This window comes from Pecten maximus, chromosome 11 (genome assembly GCF_902652985.1).
Source record: "Pecten maximus chromosome 11, xPecMax1.1, whole genome shotgun sequence".
In the NCBI taxonomy this organism is placed as follows: domain Eukaryota; kingdom Metazoa; phylum Mollusca; class Bivalvia; order Pectinida; family Pectinidae; genus Pecten; species Pecten maximus.
Window position 1 is genome coordinate 11,443,242 of NC_047025.1, and position 24,888 is coordinate 11,468,129.

At 37.1% G+C, this 24,888-nt stretch overlaps 1 protein-coding gene across 1 annotated transcript; it reads left to right on the forward strand.

Annotated features, from left to right (window-relative positions):
* Positions 1-441: 441 nt before the first annotated feature.
* Positions 442-22,561, forward strand: LOC117337017. Its single transcript, XM_033897761.1, has 7 exons — positions 442-839; positions 13,409-13,606; positions 14,441-14,863; positions 16,871-16,937; positions 17,777-17,935; positions 18,712-18,875; positions 20,380-22,561. The coding sequence occupies exons 2-7, from the start codon at positions 13,418-13,420 to the stop codon at positions 20,458-20,460; spliced, it is 1,083 nt and encodes a 360-aa protein (XP_033753652.1). The 5' UTR covers positions 442-839; positions 13,409-13,417; the 3' UTR covers positions 20,461-22,561.
* Positions 22,562-24,888: the final 2,327 nt, after the last annotated feature.

Sequence of the window (24,888 nt, forward strand, 5' to 3'; positions counted from 1 at the left end):
TAAACCCAGCAAAAACAAAAAACAAAAAACAAAAAACAACAAATAAATTAACAAATTATTAAATTGTACCAAAGCATAATGAATATCTTTAATGTTTGAGAACATACAGAATGTATGAATAAAGAATGTACAATATTTTTCAAACATTTCGTGTTCATTGTATAAAAATAAAAATGATTGCGTCATATGAACGTGCAGCAATTGATATTAATGTTCTCATTTCATCGTTACAACTTATTTCATTTTTGATAAATTTGTATCCAACATGACTCGAATTTTTCAAAATCTTTCAAGTCACTGACGCTTAGTGCGCATGTAACACACATACGCACTCACCACACACATGCATGTTGCACGCACGGGAGGCCGTCCTTAAATGACCTTAGCTGTTAATAGGACGTTAAGCAAAATAAACCAAACCAAACCAAACCACAATGATCGTCGCTTTACTTAAGGCTACTCTAGTTCAAGGAATATCAAAGTCCATTAGACGTGATTTAAGTTAAATGTGTAAGAATCCATTCTCAAAATGCGCTACCTTATATTATTGCGACCAATCATGAAGAATTACATTTAATATTTCTAACAAAAGAATCATCATTTTAATGTGGCGGAACAATATAGTTCTATTTCAGTTTAATATATTTCTTGGCTTTTGTCCATCGAAGCTGGTTACCTCCCCTGAACAGAGATGGCTCATCCAATTCGCTTAATGTATCATGTCCAGTGATATAAACATATATGCGTAAGCTAGTAAATCGACGCACGAGACGAGATCACGCGCATACAAGGAAGTACGTCGGATTAGACGTAACACGGTAAGCAAGGCCCGGTATCAGGTAGGTACCGTAGGTAATGGTAAGGTAGATCAATGCATGAATAAATATAAAAAAATATATCATTGAGATAATGAACATGAAAAAAACAATAAAAAAATAACAAAATAAAACAAAAACAAACAGAACCACTGTGAAAATTCGTCAACGGTAGCCATACTGTTTTTTTCTTTATAATTATATACATTTTTCTTATTTTTCCCTTTTTTGTTCGAAGTTGCATTTCGTTTGAAAAAAAAAATGTAAAAAGGACATTTCAGTGCATACCACGTTAAGTATGATTTCAGATATAGTTATAGTTGATTTAGATAACCTAAAGTTGATAATATCAATATTATTGTGATAGTATGATGCTAACACATTGACACTATCATATTGACATTGTTTATATTGACACTGCAACATATAAACTGTTACGAAGACAATATTGCACTGACATTACATTGACACTGTTACATTGACACTTTTACATTGACACTGTTACATTGACACTGTTACATTGACACTGTTACATTGACACTGTTACATGGACACTGTTATATTGAAACTGTTATATTGACACTGTTATATTGACACTGTTACATTGACACTGTTATATTGATATTGTTACATTGACACTGTTACATTGACACTGTTATATTGACACCGTTATATTGAAACTGTTACACTGACACTGTTAAAGTGACACTGTTACATTAACACTGTTACATTGACACTGTTATATTGACACTGTTACATTGACACTGTTACATTGACATTGTTACATTGACACTGTTATATTGACACTGTTACATTGACACTGTTATATTGACACTGTTATATTGACACTGTGACATTGACACTGTGACATTGACACTGTTACATTGACACTGTTACATTGACACTGTTATATTGACACTGTTATATTGAGACTGTTATATTGACACTGTTACATTGACATTATTACATTGAGACTGTTACATTGACACTGTTATATTGACACTGTTATATTGACACTGTTACATTGACACTGTTACATCGACACTGTTATATTGACACTGTTACATTGACACTGTTATATTGACACTGTTGCATTGACACTGTTAAATTGACACTGTTATATTGACACTGTTATATTGACACTGTTATATTGACACTGTTATATTGACACTGTTACATTGACACTGTTATATTAACACTGTTATATTGACACTGTTAAATTGACACTGTTAAATTGAGACTGTTACATTGACACTGTTAAATTGACACTATTACACTGACACTGTTAAAGTGACATTGTTACAAAGACATTGTTACATTGACACTGTTAAAGTGACACTATTACACTGACACTATTACACTGGCACTGTTAAAGTGACATTGTTACATTGACACTGTTATATCGACACTGTTACATTAACACTGTTACATTGACACTGTTATATTGACACTGTTACATTAACACTGTTACATTGACACTGTTACATTTACACTGTTATATTGACACTGTTAAATTGACACTGTTATATTGACACTGTTAAATTGACACTGTTACATTAACACTGTTAAATTGAGACTGTTACATTGACACTGTTACACTGACACTATTACACTGACACTGTTACACTGACACTATTACACTGACACTGTTACATTGACACTGTTACATTGACACTGTTAAATTGACACCGTTCATTGTCACTTACATTGACACCGCTCAATTGACACTGTTAAATTGACACCGTTCAATTGGCAGTGTAACATTGACATTATTACATCGAGACTGTCACATCGAGACCTTTACATTGAGACTGTTACATTGACACTGTTACACTGACACTATTACACTGACACTGTTAAAGTGACACTGTTAAATTGACACTGTTAAATTGTCACTGTTACACTGACACTGTTACATTGACACTGCTACATTGACACTGTTACATTGACACTGTTACATTGGCATTGTTATATTGACATTATTAAATTGACACTTGTAACGAGCTGGCTTATGTGAATATTTTGTACAGGTTCATAACTGACATAGGCTTATTCATTGTCACTGTTAGTAGTAACGGAGAGTTAGCTCCGTTCTGACTTTACAATGATTACAAACTCAATTCAAATCAACACAAGTATGCTGACGATAATAACAGATACTATTTATCATAGATAATTATATTATAATATGTATAAGAGAAAGGAAGTGAGAACGCGTATTATCATTTGTTTGAAGACGTCAATGTCAACGGTTCAAATATGGCGCGTTCAAGCACGAGTATTAGAGTCGAGTGAAAATCCTAAGAAATACAAAGAAATATTTATATTCAGGACAGGGAAAGTTGATAGTTACGACAAATATAGTTTAGCAAGGTTACCTGACTATGGAGACATAGTAAAAAGTCATCAAACGATGAATATTATAAGAATTGTTGTACTGGATCACAGCAGACATTCCGCGAGTTTGCATGGTTGACTGTTCCGTCTGACCGGAAGCGGTTTGTAACGAGCAACGTGATTGGCTAACGACTTGCTCGTGTCCCTGTGGTAACCTCGGACGCTGGGTATAAAAGACCGTCCGGACAGTCCGGCCAACACATCTCACCAGACCACCAAACAAACTGGCTGCCTTGAGCCCAGAGAATTGGTAAGCAATCGAGTTGTCATGAACAAATGACCTAATCGTTGGCTCATTGTTCCCACATATGGAACGTTACAGTCCAAGGGGAATAACTCGTATAAGATTGTAGTTGCTGAAAGTCCAGTGGTTAAATGGGGACCCGTCTCCGTTTGGACTTATCACGTTTAAGGGAATTTCTCTACATTATAAATTTATTTAGATAGTATAATTATATTCTTGTGATAGATACTGTAGAGTAGATGTACATTTATGTGCGAAATATTAGTGTTGGAGAATATCTGTGGATATAAGCTGTTAGTAAGTTATGTGGATAATTCTAATTCAGACTCTGTATCCAGTGCCTTATAGCAACATGTTTAAAATGAGTACTAATAATTTAATAAATTGTAAATTAACTGTTATCCTGACAAGTTGTGTTCTTCTTGTGGTAAGTGCTAGGCTGGAACCGAATCCCGTATACTCAAGAGATTGCTGAAACACGCAACTAGAGTAGTAACTCAAATAATCCGCAATTGTGTGGATACTGAATAGCTCAGCTAAAACACGTGAACAAACGGCTAAGCGGAAAAGTTACATTGGTGTCAGAAGTGGGATATTACGAGTTGCAGTGTCTAGTGAATCCATAAGAGAACACTATAAAACAGTGAACTTGAACTCCATAGATTTTGGAAATAATTTATTAAATCACATATTGTACTCAAAATGTCAGATTCAGATTCTGAGATAACATTTCGGTCCGGAAATGTAGGGCTGGATATGGAGGATGATGATGATGAAAGGTCTTCTCCAGAAATGGCAGTACACAGACCTGAAAATCCACAAAAAGAAAATGATTTAGCTAATGTTTTGATAGCAAATTTCAATAAACAGTTTGATAGACTTAATACAGAACTTAGACAAGAAATAAGCAGTATTCATGATCATGTAGGAGTTCTAGAAGATAAAATTAATGATAGACATAGGGCAGGGAACCCTTTCCACGAACACCAGAGTGCTAATTTTTGTAATTCACCATTGGATGACATAAATGACAATAGTCGTGAATCACCTCGGTTGAACATGAACACACAAAACACACAAAAATCTAAGCACAGTTTGAAACCTCAACAATATTCTGGTGGGGAAAACCTAGAGGAATACCTGTCCCAGTTCGAAATAGTAGCTCAAATAAATGGGTGGGACTACAAAACAAAATCTCTTTACCTAGCTGGGAGCCTAAGTGGAAGTGCAAGAGCAATCCTAACAGAGCTCAGTGCTAGGGAATCTCAAGATTTTGATACGTTAGTTAGGTTACTGAATGTAAGGTTTGGGTCAGTGGAACGCTCGGAAATCTATAGAGCGAGGCTCCAAACAAGAGTCAAAGGAAAAGATGAGACACTTTCCGAGATGGCTCAGTCTATCCGTAAAATGACTCGACAGGCCTATCCTATGGCGGATGCATCGTTGATTAATATCCTAGCACTGGATCATTTCATAGATGCTATCCCGGACTCCGATACAAGGTTACGTATCAGGGAGTTGAGACCAAAGAACCTAAACGAGGCTGAGACTCATGCCATTAGGCTTGAGGCCCATAGGTTGGCAGATAAACAGAGGAGTAAGGCAATTCACATGATATCCAAAGAGGATGATGTCTCTGTATGCCATACTCAAGCATTATATCCTGCCAAAATGCAAGATCAAGAGGGTATTGACATTGTGGAACTTAATAGGTCCATTCAGGCCCTACACAAAACTACCAAACAGTTGGTAGACCAAAGAGGTATGGGACAAGGTTCCAACAGACCAGTATATAAACCTAGAAATAGGTGGAATGGTCATGGCAATGGAAATAACCAAGTCCATAACTCTGGAAGACCAACACAAAATAATGGCTATACCCAAAATACCAGTCAAAGTTGGGCTCCACAAAATGGGAATCATTGGTTCGATTCAAGAAACAATGGTAGCTCTAATGCTCCTAGATGGAATCGTAATCAGAACACACAAAGGGATAATTATGGGAATGGCCCTCAGAACAGCAGTAATGATAACCCTAACTGGAGACAAGGTCAAAGGTCAAGGTCAAATGATGGACCAAGGTCAAATCCCTCACCCCAACCACAGGGAGGTAACTCACAGTTGCCTCCGGGAAACTATTAGATACTGACTTCGAGGGTCGGAATTCAGTAGAGGTGGAGAGACCCAAAGATATTATTGTGAGCAGCATAAATAATGATGATCACACTGGTTTGTTTGTTTGTGCCCAAATCAAGGACATTGCATTTCCGCTACTTGTGGATACAGGTGCAACTGTTACAATACTAAGCAATACCTGCTTCCAAAAATTGGGTATAGGAAACTCCCATGTAGAACCGGTCAAAGTCAATTTGATAACCGCTACAGGAGATAAAAGCCCCTTTCTTGGAAAATGTAAGCTAGATATTGGTTTAGGTAAACATAAGTTGGAACAGGAGGTCCTGATAGCAGACATTAAACAACAGGGGATCATAGGTTTAGATTTTCTGACTAAACACTCCATTGACATAATATTAAACAAGAATTGCTTAAAATTAGATGGTGACCAAATTCAATGTTTCCGTTATCAGGCTGATGTAAAACCAGTCTGTTGTAGAGTATCTTTATCAGAGGATACTATTATACCTCCAAATTGTGAGATGATTGTTCCGGGAAAATGTGTTGATCCAATTTGTAGACAAAATACAGCTTTAATAGAGCCCTCACCAGGTTTCATGCTAAAGCATGAGGTGTTAGTGGCAAAAGCTATCGTTAATCCAGGTACGGGTATTGTCCCTTTAAGAATTCTGAACATTAGCGATAATGAACGCAAAGTGTATAAGAATTCAGTTGTGGCGACTATGAATATTATTGAAGAAATAGTGGATCAAAAGCACGAGAACGTGCAAGTTAATGAAGTCACTGTGGGGGAACCACAAACTTATGATATACCGGAACATTTAGAGTCCCTGTATGAGCAATCTTGTGTAAACCTAAATGAGAGTGAAAAAGGTCAATTAAAAAAACTACTACTAAAGTATAAAGACACTTTCTCAAAGTCATCACATGATTTGGGAATGACAGATCTAGCTGAACACAAAATTAACACCGGTTCAACTCCACCAATCCGACAACAGCCTCGAAGGGTTCCTTTATCATGTATAAAGGAAGTTGAGAAAGAAATTGAGGGAATGGCACAGAAGGGGGTTATTGAACCTTCCGATAGTCCCTGGAGAACTCCAGTGGTCTTAATACGAAAAAAGGATTCAACCCTAAGATTTTGTCTAGACTATAGGAAACTGAATGATGTGACGATTAAAGATAGCCATCCAATTCCTAGAATTGACAGCACCCTTGATGCGTTATCTGGTCACAACTGGTTTTCTACTATTGACCTCAAAAGTGGCTACTGGCAGGTGAAAGTGGCACCGGAGGACAGACCCAAAACAGCATTTTCCATACAGGGAGGTGGACTATGGCAATTTGTGTCCATGCCCTTTGGATTATGTAATGCCCCAGCAACCTTCGAAAGGTTAATGGAGAAAGTACTTATTCACCTATCCCATGATATATGTATGGTGTACTTGGATGATATAATAGTACTGGCAAACAGTTTTGAGGAACATATCAATAATCTAGACAAGGTATTTGGGAGACTCCAGGATGCTAATCTAAAAATGAATGCCAAAAAGTGTTTCTTATGTAAGAAACAGGTGTCATTTTTAGGTCATGTTATAAGTGAGGAAGGTATCTCAACCGACCCTGAGAAAATAGTGTCAGTCAAAAATTGGCCTATTCCTAATTCTGTTAAAGAGGTGAGACAATTCTTAGGATTATGTTCCTATTATAGGAAGTTTGTCCAAGGATTTGCTACCATAGCAAGACCATTACATAAGTTGACAGAACAGTACCAAAAATTTACCTGGTCCTCGGATTGTCAGAGTGCATTTGATACTCTGAAACGGGCGTTGACAAGCTCGCCGATTCTGGCATTTCCAAGGTCTGATGGTCAGTTTATATTGGATACTGATGCGTCTAACTCAGGTCTAGGTGCAGTTCTCTCTCAGCTACAAGATGGGAAAGAGAAGGTCATATGTTACTATAGCAAGATGTTCAGTAGGTCTGAAAGAAAATATTGTGTGACACGTAGAGAGTTACTGGCAATAGTAAGCTCAATTAAACAGTTTCACCACTATCTATATGGGCAAGATTTCTTGGTCAGGAGTGACCATGGAGCCCTTACTTGGTTGATCAATTTCAAAAATCCTGAAGGACAAATGGCTCGATGGTTTGAGTTCTTATCTGCATACCAATTCAAAATTGAGTATAGAGCAGGTAAAGCCCATGGCAATGCAGATGCCTTATCCAGGAGACCCTGTTTAGAAAGAAATTGTGGTCATTGTTCTCGAGCAGAAGAGAGGTATGAAAATATGACCTCAACTGATAGAGTCGATCACAATATATTAAGGGTTGTTACACGATCTGGGAAAACAAACCATAATGACCAGTCCAGGGGAGATAATCACCAAGTGTCCACACAAACAGGTCCTGTTCCAGGATCAATGATGTCACATCAACCTAAGGTAGTTTTAAAAGGTCCACATCAGGCCAAGGCTTTGCCAGATGATGCTGAAAATGGAGAAGACAAAATTAAACTCCATTATGTAAAAGAGAGTCAGGAAAATGATCCAGTCCTAAAAGTGGTATGGAACTGGGTGAAATGTGGAGAAAGACCTAAATGGCCAGATATTTCTTTATCAGATGAAAGCACCAAATTTTATTGGATGCGATTTGACTCATTGATAATCAAAGATGACATATTATGTCATAAATGGGAAAATGCTCAAGGGAGACAATCCATTTTTCAAATGGTTATCCCAAAAAGTCTTACAGACTTTGTATTAAAACACTTACACAATAGTATAACTGGAGGACATTTGGGTAATAAGAAAACACTTTCTAAAATAAGAGAAAGGTTTTTCTGGTATAAAATGTCTAGAGATGTGAAGCTTTGGGTAAAGTGTTGTGATAAGTGTGCGGCTCGAAAGTCACCTGGGAAGTGGCCAAAGGGACCATTACATACATACAATGTGGGTCTCCCTATGGAGAGATGGGCCATTGACGTATTAGGACCATTACCATTAAGCAATAAAGGGAATTCATATCTCCTAGTAGTGGCAGATTATTTCACCAAATGGGTGGAGGCAATTCCCATGCGAAACCAAAAGGCGACCACAGTTGCTCAGAAATTTGTTGATAGGATTGTAACCATATTTGGTGTTCCTATGCAACTGCACTCTGATCAAGGTACTAACTTTGAATCGGATGTATTCCAGGAAATGTGCCAAATCCTGGGAATCAACAAGACTCGAACCACTCCATACAGGCCACAGTCTGATGGAATGGTAGAACGAGCGAACAGAACAATAGGGAATATGCTCTCTGCATTTGTATCAGAGAACTTAAGGGACTGGGACGCACACATAAATTTACTCATGATGGCATATAGGTCTTCTTCCCATGAATCCACTGGGGTATCTCCGTGTGAAATGGTCTTTGGTCGGAACATAAACCTTCCTGTTGATCTAGTTCTGGGTCGGGTGGAATCTGAAAGGATACAAAGTACAGATTACACAACAGAGCTAAGAAACAGAATGGATAAAGTGCATGAATTTGCACGGAGCAAAATTTCATTAGCAACAGAGAAAATGAAATATGAACATGACCAAAACATACAACACAATCAATTCAAAAGAGGAGATCCAATTTGGTTATACAATCCTAATAAGCGTGGCATTGGTTCCAAATTAAGGTGTTCTTGGGAAGGTCCTTTTGTAGTTCTTGAGAAGATAAATGATGTTGTATACCGAATACAGAAATCTTTAAAATCGAAACCAAAGGTAGTTCACCATAATTACTTAAAAACCTATGAAGGTAATGAACGTCCTAACTGGTTAAGAATTTAAAAGTCCTCTAATTTGTAGTATCATAGCAGTACATTAATGTTTGTACATAATACTTACAAATACCCTATTTGTTCTGTTGCAGATCGAGATCTACAATATGGCTTTAAGTTTGAGATTTCAATGCACCTTGTGTGAGACTGACTTTGTGAAAAGATCATTCTGCGAGAGGCACCTGGTGGCTGTTCACAGCGGGTTTTTGTTCCAATGTAGGAAGTGTAAGATGACATTTTCAAGAAAAGATGCCAAGCACCCAAATTGTGAGGGGATAACTTGTTTGGTTAAGCGAAGTTCTATGACCTATACCTTCGAGGAGAAGCAGGAATTCGAGGAATTCATGAGAACAAGGGGAAATAAAATAAAAGAAATCAGAAATGAAGGACAGAAGAATAAGCAGATAGAAGAGGAGAAGGGAAAGGATAATAAGGAAAAAGAGAAGGAGTGTAAAGGGAAGGAAAACAAAGGGAAGAATGAAGAAAGGAAAAAGGAAGATACAGCAGGGAAGATGGAGGACACCACTGTGAGGAAATTGACCAAACCACTAAAACCATATAACAGAAAGAGGAAAGTGGAAGACAACAAGGGAGAGCAGGCGGGTGTAGTAGTTAAGAAACCTATGATGGAGAGAGTGATTAAAGACTTGGAACTGTCCAGTGTAAGTTCGGAATCATCTGATTTGAGCAAGAAGGTGAACTCAGTAAAGGCCCCAGCAGAATATTGTATAAGTGTATATTCAGAGTATATGGTGGAGAGCGTAGAGAATGATGTTACATACAAACCTACTCTTAAGATTACAGAAACAGAAACAACGAAACCTACCATAGCAGAAAAGGAGGGAAAGAAAAACAAGATGGCACAAAAGGAGGTAGTGAAACCTAAGATGGTACAAAAGCAAGAAATGCAAGCTAAGATGGTGGAAAAGGAAGGGAAGTTAACAGAAGTAAGCAAATCTAAGCCAGTCATGGACCCCTCAAAAGTAAAGGTGGACGCGTTGGCAGAAAGGCAGAGGAAGAGAATCATTATCAATGTTGGAGGATCCAAGTTCGAAACCTCTTCAGTAACTTTATCACAGGATCCCTCCTCATTGTTAGCCAGGATGGTGAATAGGGATTCGGGCATGAGGCCATACGACGTGCGCTACGTATACACCTACTTTGTTGATAGGGACAGCAAACATTTCAGCAAATACTCAATTATCTACGTTGTGGATCCGGAGCACACAGCTCGTTTCGGAAAGTTTTACCAAGTGACCACGTTGAGTTGAATGAACTGTTGATGGAGGCCGCATACTATGAGTTGGATGGGTTGGAGCAGCTAATTTTGGCGCGTTTGTAACGTTTGTACATTGAAATGGATGTGACAATGTTAGCGGGTTATTATAAAACAAACATTTTTTCTACTAGCATATAATACACTTAATTCATATATATATATTAATGAAAATGGAATGGTATATGTGATTGCCAGAGACTGTGGTTACTTTGATTATGATGAACATTATTTATGGACACTCTAAGACTAGAGTATAATAAGATGAAATTATTTATAATATTTAATTTATGAATCGTTAACTAATGTAAATAGTAACTTATTGAACATTATATAATGTAATATTGATATGATTTGTTGAAAATGTATATAAATGTGAATATGTTATACCATATCTTTCTGTTGTTTGTTAGCATACTAATTTTGTTTGGAAAACTGTGAGCAATACATTTGGCTGTAAATTATGATACCTTACATATACGTACCATTTCCACTGACACAGTAGTGGGCAAGTTGGAAGTATCCATTAAATTTACACCATTAAGCTCCATTCCAGTTAAGTGAACAGCTATAGTCCTAAAACAAAATATTCATACACTTTACATACTACGAACCCAATATTGGACATTCGGGACGAATGTTGCGAGAAGGAGGGGGGTAGTGTAACGAGCTGGCTTATGTGAATATTTTGTACAGGTTCATAACTGACATAGGCTTATTCATTGTCACTGTTAGTAGTAACGGAGAGTTAGCTCCGTTCTGACTTTACAATGATTACAAACTCAATTCAAATCAACACAAGTATGCTGACGATAATAACAGATACTATTTATCATAGATAATTATATTATAATATGTATAAGAGAAAGGAAGTGAGAACGCGTATTATCATTTGTTTGAAGACGTCAATGTCAACGGTTCAAATATGGCGCGTTCAAGCACGAGTATTAGAGTCGAGTGAAAATCCTAAGAAATACAAAGAAATATTTATATTCAGGACAGGGAAAGTTGATAGTTACGACAAATATAGTTTAGCAAGGTTACCTGACTATGGAGACATAGTAAGAAGTCATCAAACGATGAATATTATAAGAATTGTTGTACTGGATCACAGCAGACATTCCGCGAGTTTGCATGGTTGACTGTTCCGTCTGACCGGAAGCGGTTTGTAACGAGCAACGTGATTGGCTAACGACTTGCTCGTGTCCCTGTGGTAACCTCGGACGCTGGGTATAAAAGACCGTCCGGACAGTCCGACCAACACATCTCATCAGACCACCAAACAAACTGGCTGCCTTGAGCCCAGAGAATTGGTAAGCAATCGAGTTGTCATGAACAAATGACCTAATCGTTGGCTCATTGTTCCCACATATGGAACGTTACAGTCCAAGGGGAATAACTCGTATAAGATTGTAGTTGCTGAAAGTCCAGTGGTTAAATGGGGACCCGTCTCCGTTTGGACTTATCACGTTTAAGGGAATTTCTCTACATTATAAATTTATTTAGATAGTAGAATTACATTCTTGTGATAGATACTGTAGAGTAGATGTACATTTATGTGCGGAATATTAGTGTTGGAGAATATCTGTGGATATAAGCTGTTAGTAAGTTATGTGGATAATTCTAATTCAGACTCTGTATCCAGTGCCTTATAGCAACATGTTTAAAATGAGTACTAATAATTTAATAAATTGTAAATTAACTGTTATCCTGACAAGTTGTGTTCTTCTTGTGGTAAGTGCTAGGCTGGAACCGAATCCCGTATACTCAAGAGATTGCTGAAACACGCAACTAGAGTAGTAACCAAATAATCCGCAATTGTGTGGATACTGAATAGCTCAGCTAAAACACGTGAACAAACGGCTAAGCGGAAAAGTTACACACTGTTTCATTATTACTGTTATATTGACACTGTATCATTGATAATATGATATAATTATGTACACTACTATATTGGCAATACCATTTTGACGCTATAACATTGACACTATTGTATTGACACTATTATATTGACACTATTATATTGACACTATTACATTGACACTATTATATTGACAGTATCATATAAAGTATTATTGACATTTTCATATTGACACTCTTACAATGACACGTATTATATTAACAATTAAATATAGGATTTATTTACCTTGTGGTTCAGACACTTTCATACTGATGCTATATCATTGAAACTAAAATAATGACGCTATTTTAGTACCTATAATTTTGACACTAAAATAATTACCATATTGTAGTAACGGTATACTAGTGATACTACAAAATATGTACCATGGTATTGACACAATATCGTGACACTCATTGTTATTGACACTACAAAATGGACATTTGTCATAGTATTGACACCACAATAGTGACACTATAATAGTGACGCTATATTGACACTTTAATCCTAACACTATTATTGATATTGACACTATAATGTTGACCTACGATATTGACACAACGGTATTGACACCACAATAGTGACACTATAAAGTGACGCTACATTGACACTTTAATCCTAACACTTATTCATATTGACACTATAATGTTGACTTACGATATATACACAACGGTATTGACACCACAATAGTGACGCTATATTGACACTTTAATCCTAACACTTATTGATATTGACACTATAATGTTGACCTACGATATTGACACCATTGTATTGACACTACAATAGTGACACTATAATATAATTAATGGTTATCTGTTCCTAGATTGACGTTATGATGTCGGTAGAACTGTTGTATATGATGTCACTGTGTATGACGTCACTATGGGGCGTGGTTCAGTCAGTCAAAATTCAAACATTCAATGCTGCCCTTCTCAGCAATACAGACAAATACAATGTCAGGAAGCCAAAGGTCATCCGGGCTCTTGAATCCGGCGATTATGACGTCATGTGTCTTCAAGAGGTGGGTATTGAGGATTCTTACCACTTCATCAGAAATTTAGAATTACATTTCTGTACATTATACTAGACATTTTAACATGGATTTTTTACATGCAGATAACTCCAGATTCATGCATGTGCATGTGCTCGACGATGTTAGCTAGGACCTTTGTCCAGATTCTATCAAAAAAATGAAATAGTCAGGAATTTATTTCCGAAAGTTTAATAAATAACAATAAACATTTTAATTACTGAATCATTTATATTTAACATGTATAAAGAAAATGTGTTGAAAGTATGTAAAACCCAACTTTATGAATAATAACTAAGCTACGAGTAATAAAACAATAGGAAATTAAATGTATTGTACCTATTTGTATATTGTTTGATATGAGTAATTAGATATCAAGATGATAAGGTCAAGGGAGATGGTGGCACTTTCAAAGTTGAAACATCAATCGTATTGACTTCTTATTGTATAAAATCTTTGGTATGGATGGTAGAAATGATGTACACTTAATAAGCTTAGGTGGACGGTTGGCAGATTGGTTATCATCGCGTTTCAGCTAGGTGATCGGTTGCGATTCCCTAATTTTGATAAGGTATGGGGTCACCTGCCCGTCCACGTGGGTTTTCCCCGGGTACTCCGGTTTACTCCCACAGTAAGACTCCTCGCGGGCCAAAAAGATGAATGCAAAGTTTTTCGAATTTCTTGTAAAATAGATTAGTTTATTTTTATAAGTCTAGATCAGAAAATTGAGGATGATGTTAATGATGATGATGATGATGATGATGTCGAGATATTTTCATTTATTCAACACCGTTCACATTTTGTTCTAATCAATTTAATTCCCAGGTTTGGTATGGAAGCGATCTGGCGAGGTTAAAGAAGAAGTTGGACAAAAGTGTTTTTGTTTACACACCGCCCTTGTTCCAGGAAAGAATGCTGTTTGGTTTGTTGAAGGCACCTCCTTGTCATAAGGCAAAGCCGCTCACGTTAGCGTGTGTAGCGTTGAAATGTCCGTTTCTGGCGAACGATTATGCCGCGCTTGTGGACTGTATAGCTGACTGTGGAATACTGTCGGAAACACAGGGCTGTATATCATGTCTCGTCGTGTCCAACTGGGGCGCATTACGATGTTTTAACTATCTGAGGGGGGAAGCTATTAATGTCCCCGGGGTCGTGCTTCTGAGTAAGAGGAAGATGAACGCCGTCAAGACTGTCGAGTTTGAGCCAAACGTGAAACAAATTACGAAGCGGGCATATATAGAAGCAGAGGTAAATGTCTGTGTGTCTGTCTGTCTGTGTGTCTGTCTGTGTGTCTGTCTGTGTGTCTGTCTGTGAGTCTGTCTGTCTGTGTGTCTGTCTGTGTGTCTGTCTGTGTGTGTGTCTGTCTGTGTGTCTGTCTGTCTATCTGTCTGTGTGTCTGTCTGTGTGTCTGTGTCTCTGTGTCTCTCTGTCTGTGTCTCTCTGTCTGTGTCTCTCTGTCTGTGTCTCTCTGTCTCTGTCTGTCTGTCTCTCTCTCTATTTTGCTGTATTGTGTGAACCATACGGACTCGACACGAATTTACAAATCACGTTACATATATACTATGTGATTGATATGTTGTGGCCTCATTTTGGAGGATTTGAATTTTGCCGGACACATTGTATTATTTTTCAATACAAACCCCTTCAGTATCTATACACTTTTGTCAGCGGCGTTTTAGGGGCCTCTATTCAACTTTAATAGAACTCCTTTTCTTGGCTGTTCAGAAAGTCATCCACTGCATGTATGACGTGATCATCGGACTGAAAGTGGGTGTTTGGAATAGCTGTTTTCAGTTTTGGAAACAGACGGATGTCTGATGGAGCGAGATCATGTGAATAAGGCAGATGCTCAATCAATTTAAAGCCACAATCGTGAATGTCAGCTATGGCAATGACAGACTTGTTAACAGTAGCATTATCCTGATGGAATAACACACCTTTAGTGAGCTTTCCGTGGCGCTTAAGTTTAATCTTTTCTTTTAACTGCCTAAGAAGTGAAGCATAGTTTGTGCAATTGATTGTTTTTTCTTTTGTAGATAACATATCGGTATAATACCATCTGTATCCCAGAAAACCGAGGCCATAACCTTCCCAGCTGATGGAACAGTCTTTGCCTTCTTTGGCGGGAGAGAACCAGGGTGCTTCCATTGTTTCGATTGTTGTTTGACCCATGTTTCATTCATAGTGACAAATCTCTGAAGAAAGTTGGCAGGATCTTCCACAATAAAAGGAAGTGAAAGCACGCGATAATGTGTGTCTGGTGTGCTTCTGATCAACTGTCAGAAGTCTTGATACCTATCAGGCCGAGAGCTTTCTCATTGCAAGTTCTATTGCCAGGATGGAATATTCTTTTTCTTGTGAAATGCCAACTCTACTGGCTATATATCGTTCTGTGACTCGTCTGTCAGTCATAGCAATATCATGAAGTTTATTGATATTGACCATTTCTAGGGTTGCAACATTGATATTCCTTCCAGGCCTTTTATACTCTGTCGGCCTCGCTTAAATTCCGCCATTCACCTTTTCACTGCAGTATATCAAGAGGCATCTTTCCATAGCGTTGCTACCATATCATTATGGATATCCTTAGGTCTTAAAGCTTTTTTATGAAAGTATTGTTTCACAGCTCTTTCACCGATTTTGTCCATTTTGCAAAAAACGCTTGTCTTGTTTACTGAAAAGTGCTACCTTGTCGATATAAACTAACCAAATGGGACCAGTCCTTGGGTACACGGCCTTATATAATCAGGGAATAGTAGAACTTAAAAAGAACATCCTTGAGTACCTCCTTCAATACGAGGCTCACAACATATATGGACCATGGGTTTTAATTTCGCGCGAAAAGTCTCAGTGGTGTCAACAGAGGGGCCAGAATCTACGTTACAGTCCAGGTGTGTTTGGGATTTGTATCGTATCCAGGGTGTAGTGCACATTTACCTTTGGTTTTGGTGGGGAACAATGAACAAGTAATTAACTTTTACCAAAAGTTTACCTAGCCAATTAAAACGTTTGAGATACTCTTTACATCTTTACACACTAGGAAAGTACAGGTACATGTATTTAATTGTCAGGTCTCGCTGATCTTAAATCTGAAAATGTCAGTCTCCAGAACATTTCTAAATTCTTGAAAAAATAATGTCTCATTTATTTATTTTCTTTTCTTTTCTTTTTTGTTTGTTTTTGTTTGAACGCCTTGACAAACTATGCCATAATGAATTAAACATGCATGTATATATATTTGTTTAATCATTGTAGATTGAAGGCGTGGGGACGGTCTTCTGCAGTCATTCGACCTCCAACACAAACACACAGTTTTATGAGCGTATGTAGAATGTATGAAGGCTTTCTCTTTTTTACGTTGATTCATTCATACTGTATCTCACTGCAGAGTCAGGCATGCTTTCTAAAGTGTCTTTTGTATAAAAGTAGCCGAAGTACACGGAATCACGTCTGTATCCAACTGCATTAGTGGTCACAGGAGGCGACTAAACGTGAGGCAATGAAAAATCGGGGATGTTTTTCGTGTCTCTAATTCTCTAATGCTGCACATTCACACTCGTTTCATTTCTATTCTGGTTTTTATCCTGTACTTTTTGTTTTCTTTTGTTCATATTCTGCTAAACACCCGTCCGAATGAAACCCCGACTGTTGATGTCACCTAGACACCCGTCCTCATTAAACTCTAACTAATGGTGTCCCCTAGACACCCGTCCTCGTTTAATTCTAACTATTGGTGTCCCCTAGACACCTGTCCTCATATAAACCTGACTGTTGGTGTTCCCCTAGACACCCGTCCTCGTTTAATTCTAACTATTGGTGTCCCCTAGACACCTGTCCTCTTTTAACTTGAACTATTGGTGTCCCCTAGACACCCGTCCTCATTTAACCTGAACTATTGGTGTCTCCTAGACACCCGTCCTCATATAAACCTGACTGTTGGTGTCCCCTAGACAGGACTAAATCATTAAATCACAGATTATGATCCATTTCTATTTCCACGTTCGTGTTACTGGTCTGCTAGCTAATAAACGTCTCTTAAATTCGCGTCGGGTGTGGTCTGTACGTTTTTGTGTGTAATGTGAAATTCAGAGCGACATTATAACATTTAGTTAGATAAAAAGAACACCTTTACAGCTATAGTTTTATATCGTTTCATTTCAGCAAACCTGAAGGATGTATATGCAAGTTTTGAGGAACAGAATCTCGCGGATTCTCGAAAGCTAACGGAAGCAGCCAGCCTGTCGAGCAAACCTCTGATAATGGGAGACCTTAATACTAGTCCCGAAATACCCGCATTTAACGTCTCCGCCGAATTCGAGGGTAACTGTTTATATTTCGCATGTTTACATTTCGCATGTTTACATTTCGCTATGTTGATACCTTTTAAGTATAAGACGTTTTAAGGGGCATTTCTTCGTCAGGACATCAGAAACGTGCAAATGTTTTACTGACAAAATCTATGCCCGAATGAGGATTGTATGAGTTTTTGTGTCTACAAGTAATGAAAGTAACCCCGAAATGTACTGAAAAATGGCGTTTCGTACACAAATATCGTCTGCCTCTGCGGTCGAATTGAGAATGTTTATGGCCTAATACTGAAAGTACTTTGGTTTCTCTTGAGGATAAAACTGCTGCATAAATTTTAAAATTATAACTTTTACTACTTGAGAATTTAGCGACATAAACTTTATTCAAACGAAGGAATATCCCTTTAAAGTTCACAGGCAGATCTTTTATACAAATTTTGTAAATTGAATTGGTTTTCTTATTGAAGCATGTAGATATTGAAAGAGACCCGGAAAAGGCGTTATCTTTCAAGTACAGAAAATGTTGTTATGTAAACGAAATTTAATTCTAAGTTATAGTTTACAGGAACTAATTCACATTGAAATCATTATACTTTCCCATAGTCCCCATCAGCCTGTATCATTTTAAATCTCTCTAGAAAAAAAAAAAAAAAAAAAAAAACGCCATGAAATTCATGAACAATTTGGCCATCTCACATTATCTAAAACAAAATTCCACAAAGTTTAACAATGCTCAAAATCTATGAAATTCCATCGTTCCGCCATAACGCCGATCTACTTTTATTTTAGTTTCCTACAATCATTTCCTGTCCGAGGGCTTCTCGTCGCCATATGTTTCCCTAGTGGGGAAATGCACATTCTGTCGTCTTGGAAATCCTCTTGTGAAACCCGGGAATGAGAATAACGTGCTAGATCACGTGTTGGTACGAAATCACACAGTCCTCGGTGCCAAGGTATGATATACTACTGCATATGATCTATACATTCAGTGTGTCGTTAGTCCGTAACTATGGCATCAGGCGGTTGTCAAGACAGCAGTCCGTTACTATGGTATCTAAGGGTTGTCATGACACAACTCCGTAACTATGGTATCAGTTATCTGGTATGACATAACTCCGTAGTTATGGCAACAGTCGGTTGCCATGACACTAGTCTGTTACTATGGTATCAGTTATCTGGCATGACGTAACTCCGTAATTATGGTAACAGTCGGTTTCCATGACACCAGTCCGTTACTATGGTATCAGAGGGTTGTCACGACACCAGTCCGTTGCCTATTAAGTTGTTTATAATCAAAATGATATTATATCTTTGAAAAGGCAATGCTGAAAATCATCAGAATCTAATATTGAAAATTGTTGAAATCCAGTATTGAAAATTATGAATTTTATTGAATCATGCGCTTTCTCATCCAGATTTTTACATCTCTTTTTACCTGTTTCGAGGTGGTTTTGGTCGCCTCCCAATACTTAAGGCCGTTAGCATCACTGACGAGTCCTAGAAGGACAAAACAGTTGTATGATGTCCCTAACATCACTGACGAGTCCTAGAAGGACAAAACAGTTGTACATGTATGATGTCCCTAACATCACTGACGAGTCCTAGAAGGACAAAACAGCTGTATGATGTCCCTAACATCACTGACGAGTCCTAGAAGGACAAAACAGTTGTATGATGTCCCTAACATCACTGACGTGACAAAACAGTTGTATAGTGTCCCTAACATCACTGACGAGTCCTAGAAGGACAAAACAGTTGTATGATGTCCCTAACATCACTGACGTGACAAAACAGTTGTATGATGTCCCTAACATCACTGACGTGTCCTAGAAAGACAAAACAGTTGTATGATGTCCCTAACATCACTGACGTGACAAAACAGTTGTATGATGTCCCTAACATCACTGACGTGTCCTAGAAAGACAAAACAGTTGTATGATGTCCCTAACATCACTGACGTGACAAAACAGTTGTATGATGTCCCTAACATCACTGACGTGTCCTAGAAAGACAAAACAGTTGTATGATGTCCCTAACATCACTGACGTGTCCTAGAAGGACAACACAGCTGTATGGAGCAGTTTAATTCCTTTTGACTCTATTGTGTCTAACTCTAAATTTGTTTTAAACGGTAATAATATCTCGTGTGTCTTTTGTTCGATCATTTCAAGTCATAAATGATATCTACTGTAGACGTACATATTTTAGAGGATATTTTTGGAGACGATATATCAATAATATAAACATACTTTTTCCATATATACTCCCATTCTATAAATAGAATATACTACTCTTAGAGTCTAAATATGTTACTATGGCAGTATATTTTCTGTCACACGTATTCGAAAAGACATAACTAGTTTTAAGATAACCTTAAAATGAAATTACGCTTTGTTAAAGGAAAATGAATGCATATGTAATGATTTGCATCTAATCCTAAATATTTTGTCGTTTCAGCGGTTTTATGACCAAAATATTCCCGGTAAAGACTTTCCATTGTCGGATCACTACGGGGTTGAGGTAGAGATCGGAAACTGAAAAACCAAATTGAGGCTGTGAAGATGTAATCTAATTAAAATTGGACTTGTCATTTTCAATCCTCTATGATACACTGTAATACAAGATCTAACCATACCCCGTTGAAGGTCATCTCAACATGACCTTTGAGCTACATATATAAGCCAATGCAAACTGGTCGATGACGTCATAAGTCAACCAATGACAAAGAGTCTTATACGAGCCGTCGGTTGCGTCTCAATAGCACATGTATTTAAGACTCAATTCAGACCTTTATTTGAAATACATGTACGCAAAATTTCACAATAATCCTCTGGACGTTACCTTGAAAGAAGAACAGAAAACGATGAAAACAATATCTCATCGACAGGACGGATTGTGTTGCCAACTGGATTTCGAAAATCGTTACAGTAAATGTTATTCCTTTTCAAACTATTTTTTTCATGAACGCTGTTGTCTTCACTCTATCTCTCGTACGATGAAGGAAAAACCACCCGGACAGCACACGTTTGTTAAACTTTCAATTCGTTTAGGTTTTCTTAGTGAGCCAGAGAGTATCGTAGAGGAGTGGAAATTGCAAGTCTAATTTTAATTAGTTTGTGAAGATGGAGAGGCAACTTGTTAGCAATAATGAGTAATTCTTTTCCCATTCCTTCCTATATAATACCCGAGTATTCAGAGTGGAAAACTAAGTCCTTGCAAGAAAATTTTCCAATTGAAAACTTTAAAACTTTATAAGCTGTAACTGTATTCTGTTTTGTTTTCAATTCTCTCGGTTTGATCAAACCAATATACCATTAATGTTTCATTTCTAAAATAAACATTTTAATAAATGAAGAATTCGATGTCCAAAACATCTATTGTTCTCAATAACTGCTAAAGCCGATTGATTGTTTTTATTAAATTCAAGAATAAAGCGCCATCTTTGCGTCAACACAACAAAGGCCTTCACTGAAATGCCATCTCGCACATTGGTATGACATCCCTCCCGGTCCGTAATACTTACACCAAAGTGCGCCAGTTGCATTTGTACGATTCCCTGCAGCCTCTCTGACCGTCAAGCGGGAAGAGTAGTTTTGGTAAAATAAATATACTACGGCCTGAGGACAGAACTCGATGCCTTCCTCAAACTGAAGACGTTCGAGTGAAGCACATTCAATAGAGGCATTGCTGTTTTGTGGCATACAAGTGAAATGACACATTAATCGTCCCGCAAATTGGCCCCACTAATCGTCCCTCAAGTCGGCCCCTCTAATCGTCCCTCAAGTCGGCCCCATTAATTGTCCCTAAAGTTGGCCCCATTTATCGTTCCACAAATTGGCCCGATTTGAGTAGATACCGTAATTAAATATCTTTATTATTTTGATATGTCGTCAATAAAAAGTAAAATCCAATCATCTTAATTAAATAAACATCGGTAGTCCGCAACACTAACAAATCATAGAAGAACAAAATCGTGTTATATTGAAGCTCTATATCAGCGTTCAGTATATTCTGTGTTTATTACTTTAAATAACTTAAATTTCGGATAGTCAGTCGCGAATTCAAATTCTTCTAAATATTTTTTACGAAAATAGCTTCTTTGGACGGCAGCCTTGATTTTGGTTATCGGTTTATGAGTTTTGCGGAATCCATGATTCTGCTAGTTCATCATTTGTGAATTTGAGGTTATTTTTTTTATCAGCGTTCGAGATAAAGTAGAACAAGTCTAAATGATTTACAGAACTTAATTCGTATCACTAACTTGTGTGGTTTGTACAGTTCTGTGTATCCTTCCTTCAATCTGTTATAGATACTTTCATTTTCCTTCTAAATAGGTTTTATAAACACATATAAAATTGTATATCAATGCCTGTCACCATGTCTCCCACAGACAATTACCTTGTCAGTGTAATGGGTCTAACAAAAGACTTAAAACACAGTGGTATCCGGTTGTGTGGACATTATCCTGAATCATTTTACGAATTACACGAATGCTTGACAAAATGTCACAAACGCGTGGATTTTATACACCCAATGAATTACTGTAAATCACTTATATTTCGCGTGGGATTTATTTTCGCGTTAATTCGCGAGGAGAGTAAAACGCGAATTCAAATCCCTCGCGAATATTTATATAAGAATGACAAGAATAAGTGGCGTCCATTTTGAATCTACCGTAATCTTTAGTTGGTGAACAGACATCGCCGTTAAAGTAATAATAGAATGATAAATTATATACTTATATATCAGATTGTAATTTCATATTACAATACACTACATATGAACGGGCGTGAAAGCTTTATTTACATTGAAAACAACTCACATCACTCTCCACATGGAAATATCGGCGACGTCATTCGCGAATTTTGAAATCAGAATTCGCGGAATTATGTATTTGTGAATAAGCCGAATGAGTCGAGTTCGCGAAATTAACTACTCGCGAAATATAAGTGATTTACAGTAACTGATATTTTACAGGGAGAACGCCATTCTTTTTAACATATCCGTCTTCTAACTGTCCCATTCATTTGGACCCTTTGGTATAATATTTAGACAAACGAAACATCTGTATGATTCAATATATTCTTGTTTTATTACTGTATCTAACTATAAATAAATATTTATTGAATGGTGTTAATATCGTGTGTGTCTTTTAAACAATTCATCGATTGTTGTTTTATAATGTAATGTACAGAAGCAAATGGCTTCTAGCATTATTTTGAATGCCAACCACCCAATCCTATTTCAGTAGAAGGCATTTTTACAAAAGTAAATTCATTATTCAGCAACATTACATATAAATATATTCAAATCGCCGCCATGATAATATCGCTGGACGTAGATAAATGAGAGTGATTTTGCTCACGGCTTTGCGTCAGCAAAATCAATTTGTGTAATCCCATTAGACGTGTTTGTAAATAGATAAAATTCTCGCTTTCTTTTAAATGGACGAGGCGATCTGATCAAGACTTTACGGGATGGAAACCCTGCTTTAAAAGAAGCGTTAAAACTGATGACAGAATATGTTTGTTACTTATACTCCTTTCTAATTAAGCATTTCTTATAGTTTCATTGGGGTATAATACACATTTTTGTTTGCAACCTGTATGAATCTGCGTCCGTTTAAAACATGCTTTATGTACAATTTAACTGATCTTATAAGGGATTATTTTTCACAACTCAATACGCAACGACAATGGCCTTATTGTGACGTCACATTTTTCGCACCATTTTCGGATTCAATTTTCATAGAGGTATGACAAAAATATTTCCACCAATCAGAAAGAGTAGCAGTCTGCGTACAAACAATGCAAAATCATTTTTGAAGCTTGAACAATACAACTCTGTCCTTGAATAAGCATTTTGTTCCCCTTTTCCCGAATTCTGAGACAATTGTCAACTACTGACAAAAATGACAATGGAAGGACTGAAAGAGAGATACAGGTTGATCAAGGTGGGATTTGAATACTCCTTGGTCGTCATAATGATTTTATTTGGAGATATACAGTTTTCTTGTACGAAATGAAGTCACCATCCTAGAACTCCTTTCCAGAATGTGACTTAACCCTGGAGTAGACCCAAGTGTGTATGACGGGTGCCTTCGATAAAGAAGACGTTTAGTGTTCCGAAACACCTGGTCTTGTTTCCTTGTTGCTTTGTGAAGGGTCTGCATGCAAATATATAGTTTGCCTCGCAGTTGCCCTCGTTTTTTTCGAATTTGATTTAGAATTGCTGTTTCGTTTTAATGTGGGCATTCCCTGTTGTGTTTATTTTATTATATTTTACCAGTGAAATGTAGGGAATCTTCAAATTGATAAAACTTCTATCTACAATGTGATTATAAAACTTTTATTTTTGTCCAATGAGGATGACACTTTCTATTCAGCGCATTGAAGCCCGTTGAATTTTCATTTCAGATCTAAAGAAAGCGAATGTAGAATAAGTGGTTATCTTACTGTACGTTGCAGTTTTTGATAAAGAAACAATTCAATATCTTCTATTTGTGATTTTGTACTCTGATCTGTTTTTTGGTCAAGGGAAACATCAATGAATTGAAAATACAATTATGTATGCTAGATTATCTTGAGAAGTGTGTAAATACCAATCAAATTGAACTTATACATTTGCTGCTTATTCCCCATCCTTGTAAATATGCTGCTTATTCCTCATCCTCTTAATTCTGTTGCTTATTTCCCATTATTATGAAGTAATTTTTACTAAAAATAAGCAAATGTCATCATTAACACACACAAAACCTAACTTGATATAAATAAAACATGAACTTATCTTGTACGAGATTAATGCAAATCAAAACAGAAAACTGGAAGACATGGATTTTCACTATAGCCAATTTTGAGCCACTAAGACTATGTTTATACGTGTATAGACCACATCGTCTGTATTTGTCTTCTTCTCATATTTGTATACTTTACATGTTTGTACTACTTAATCTCCAAATAATCTTGT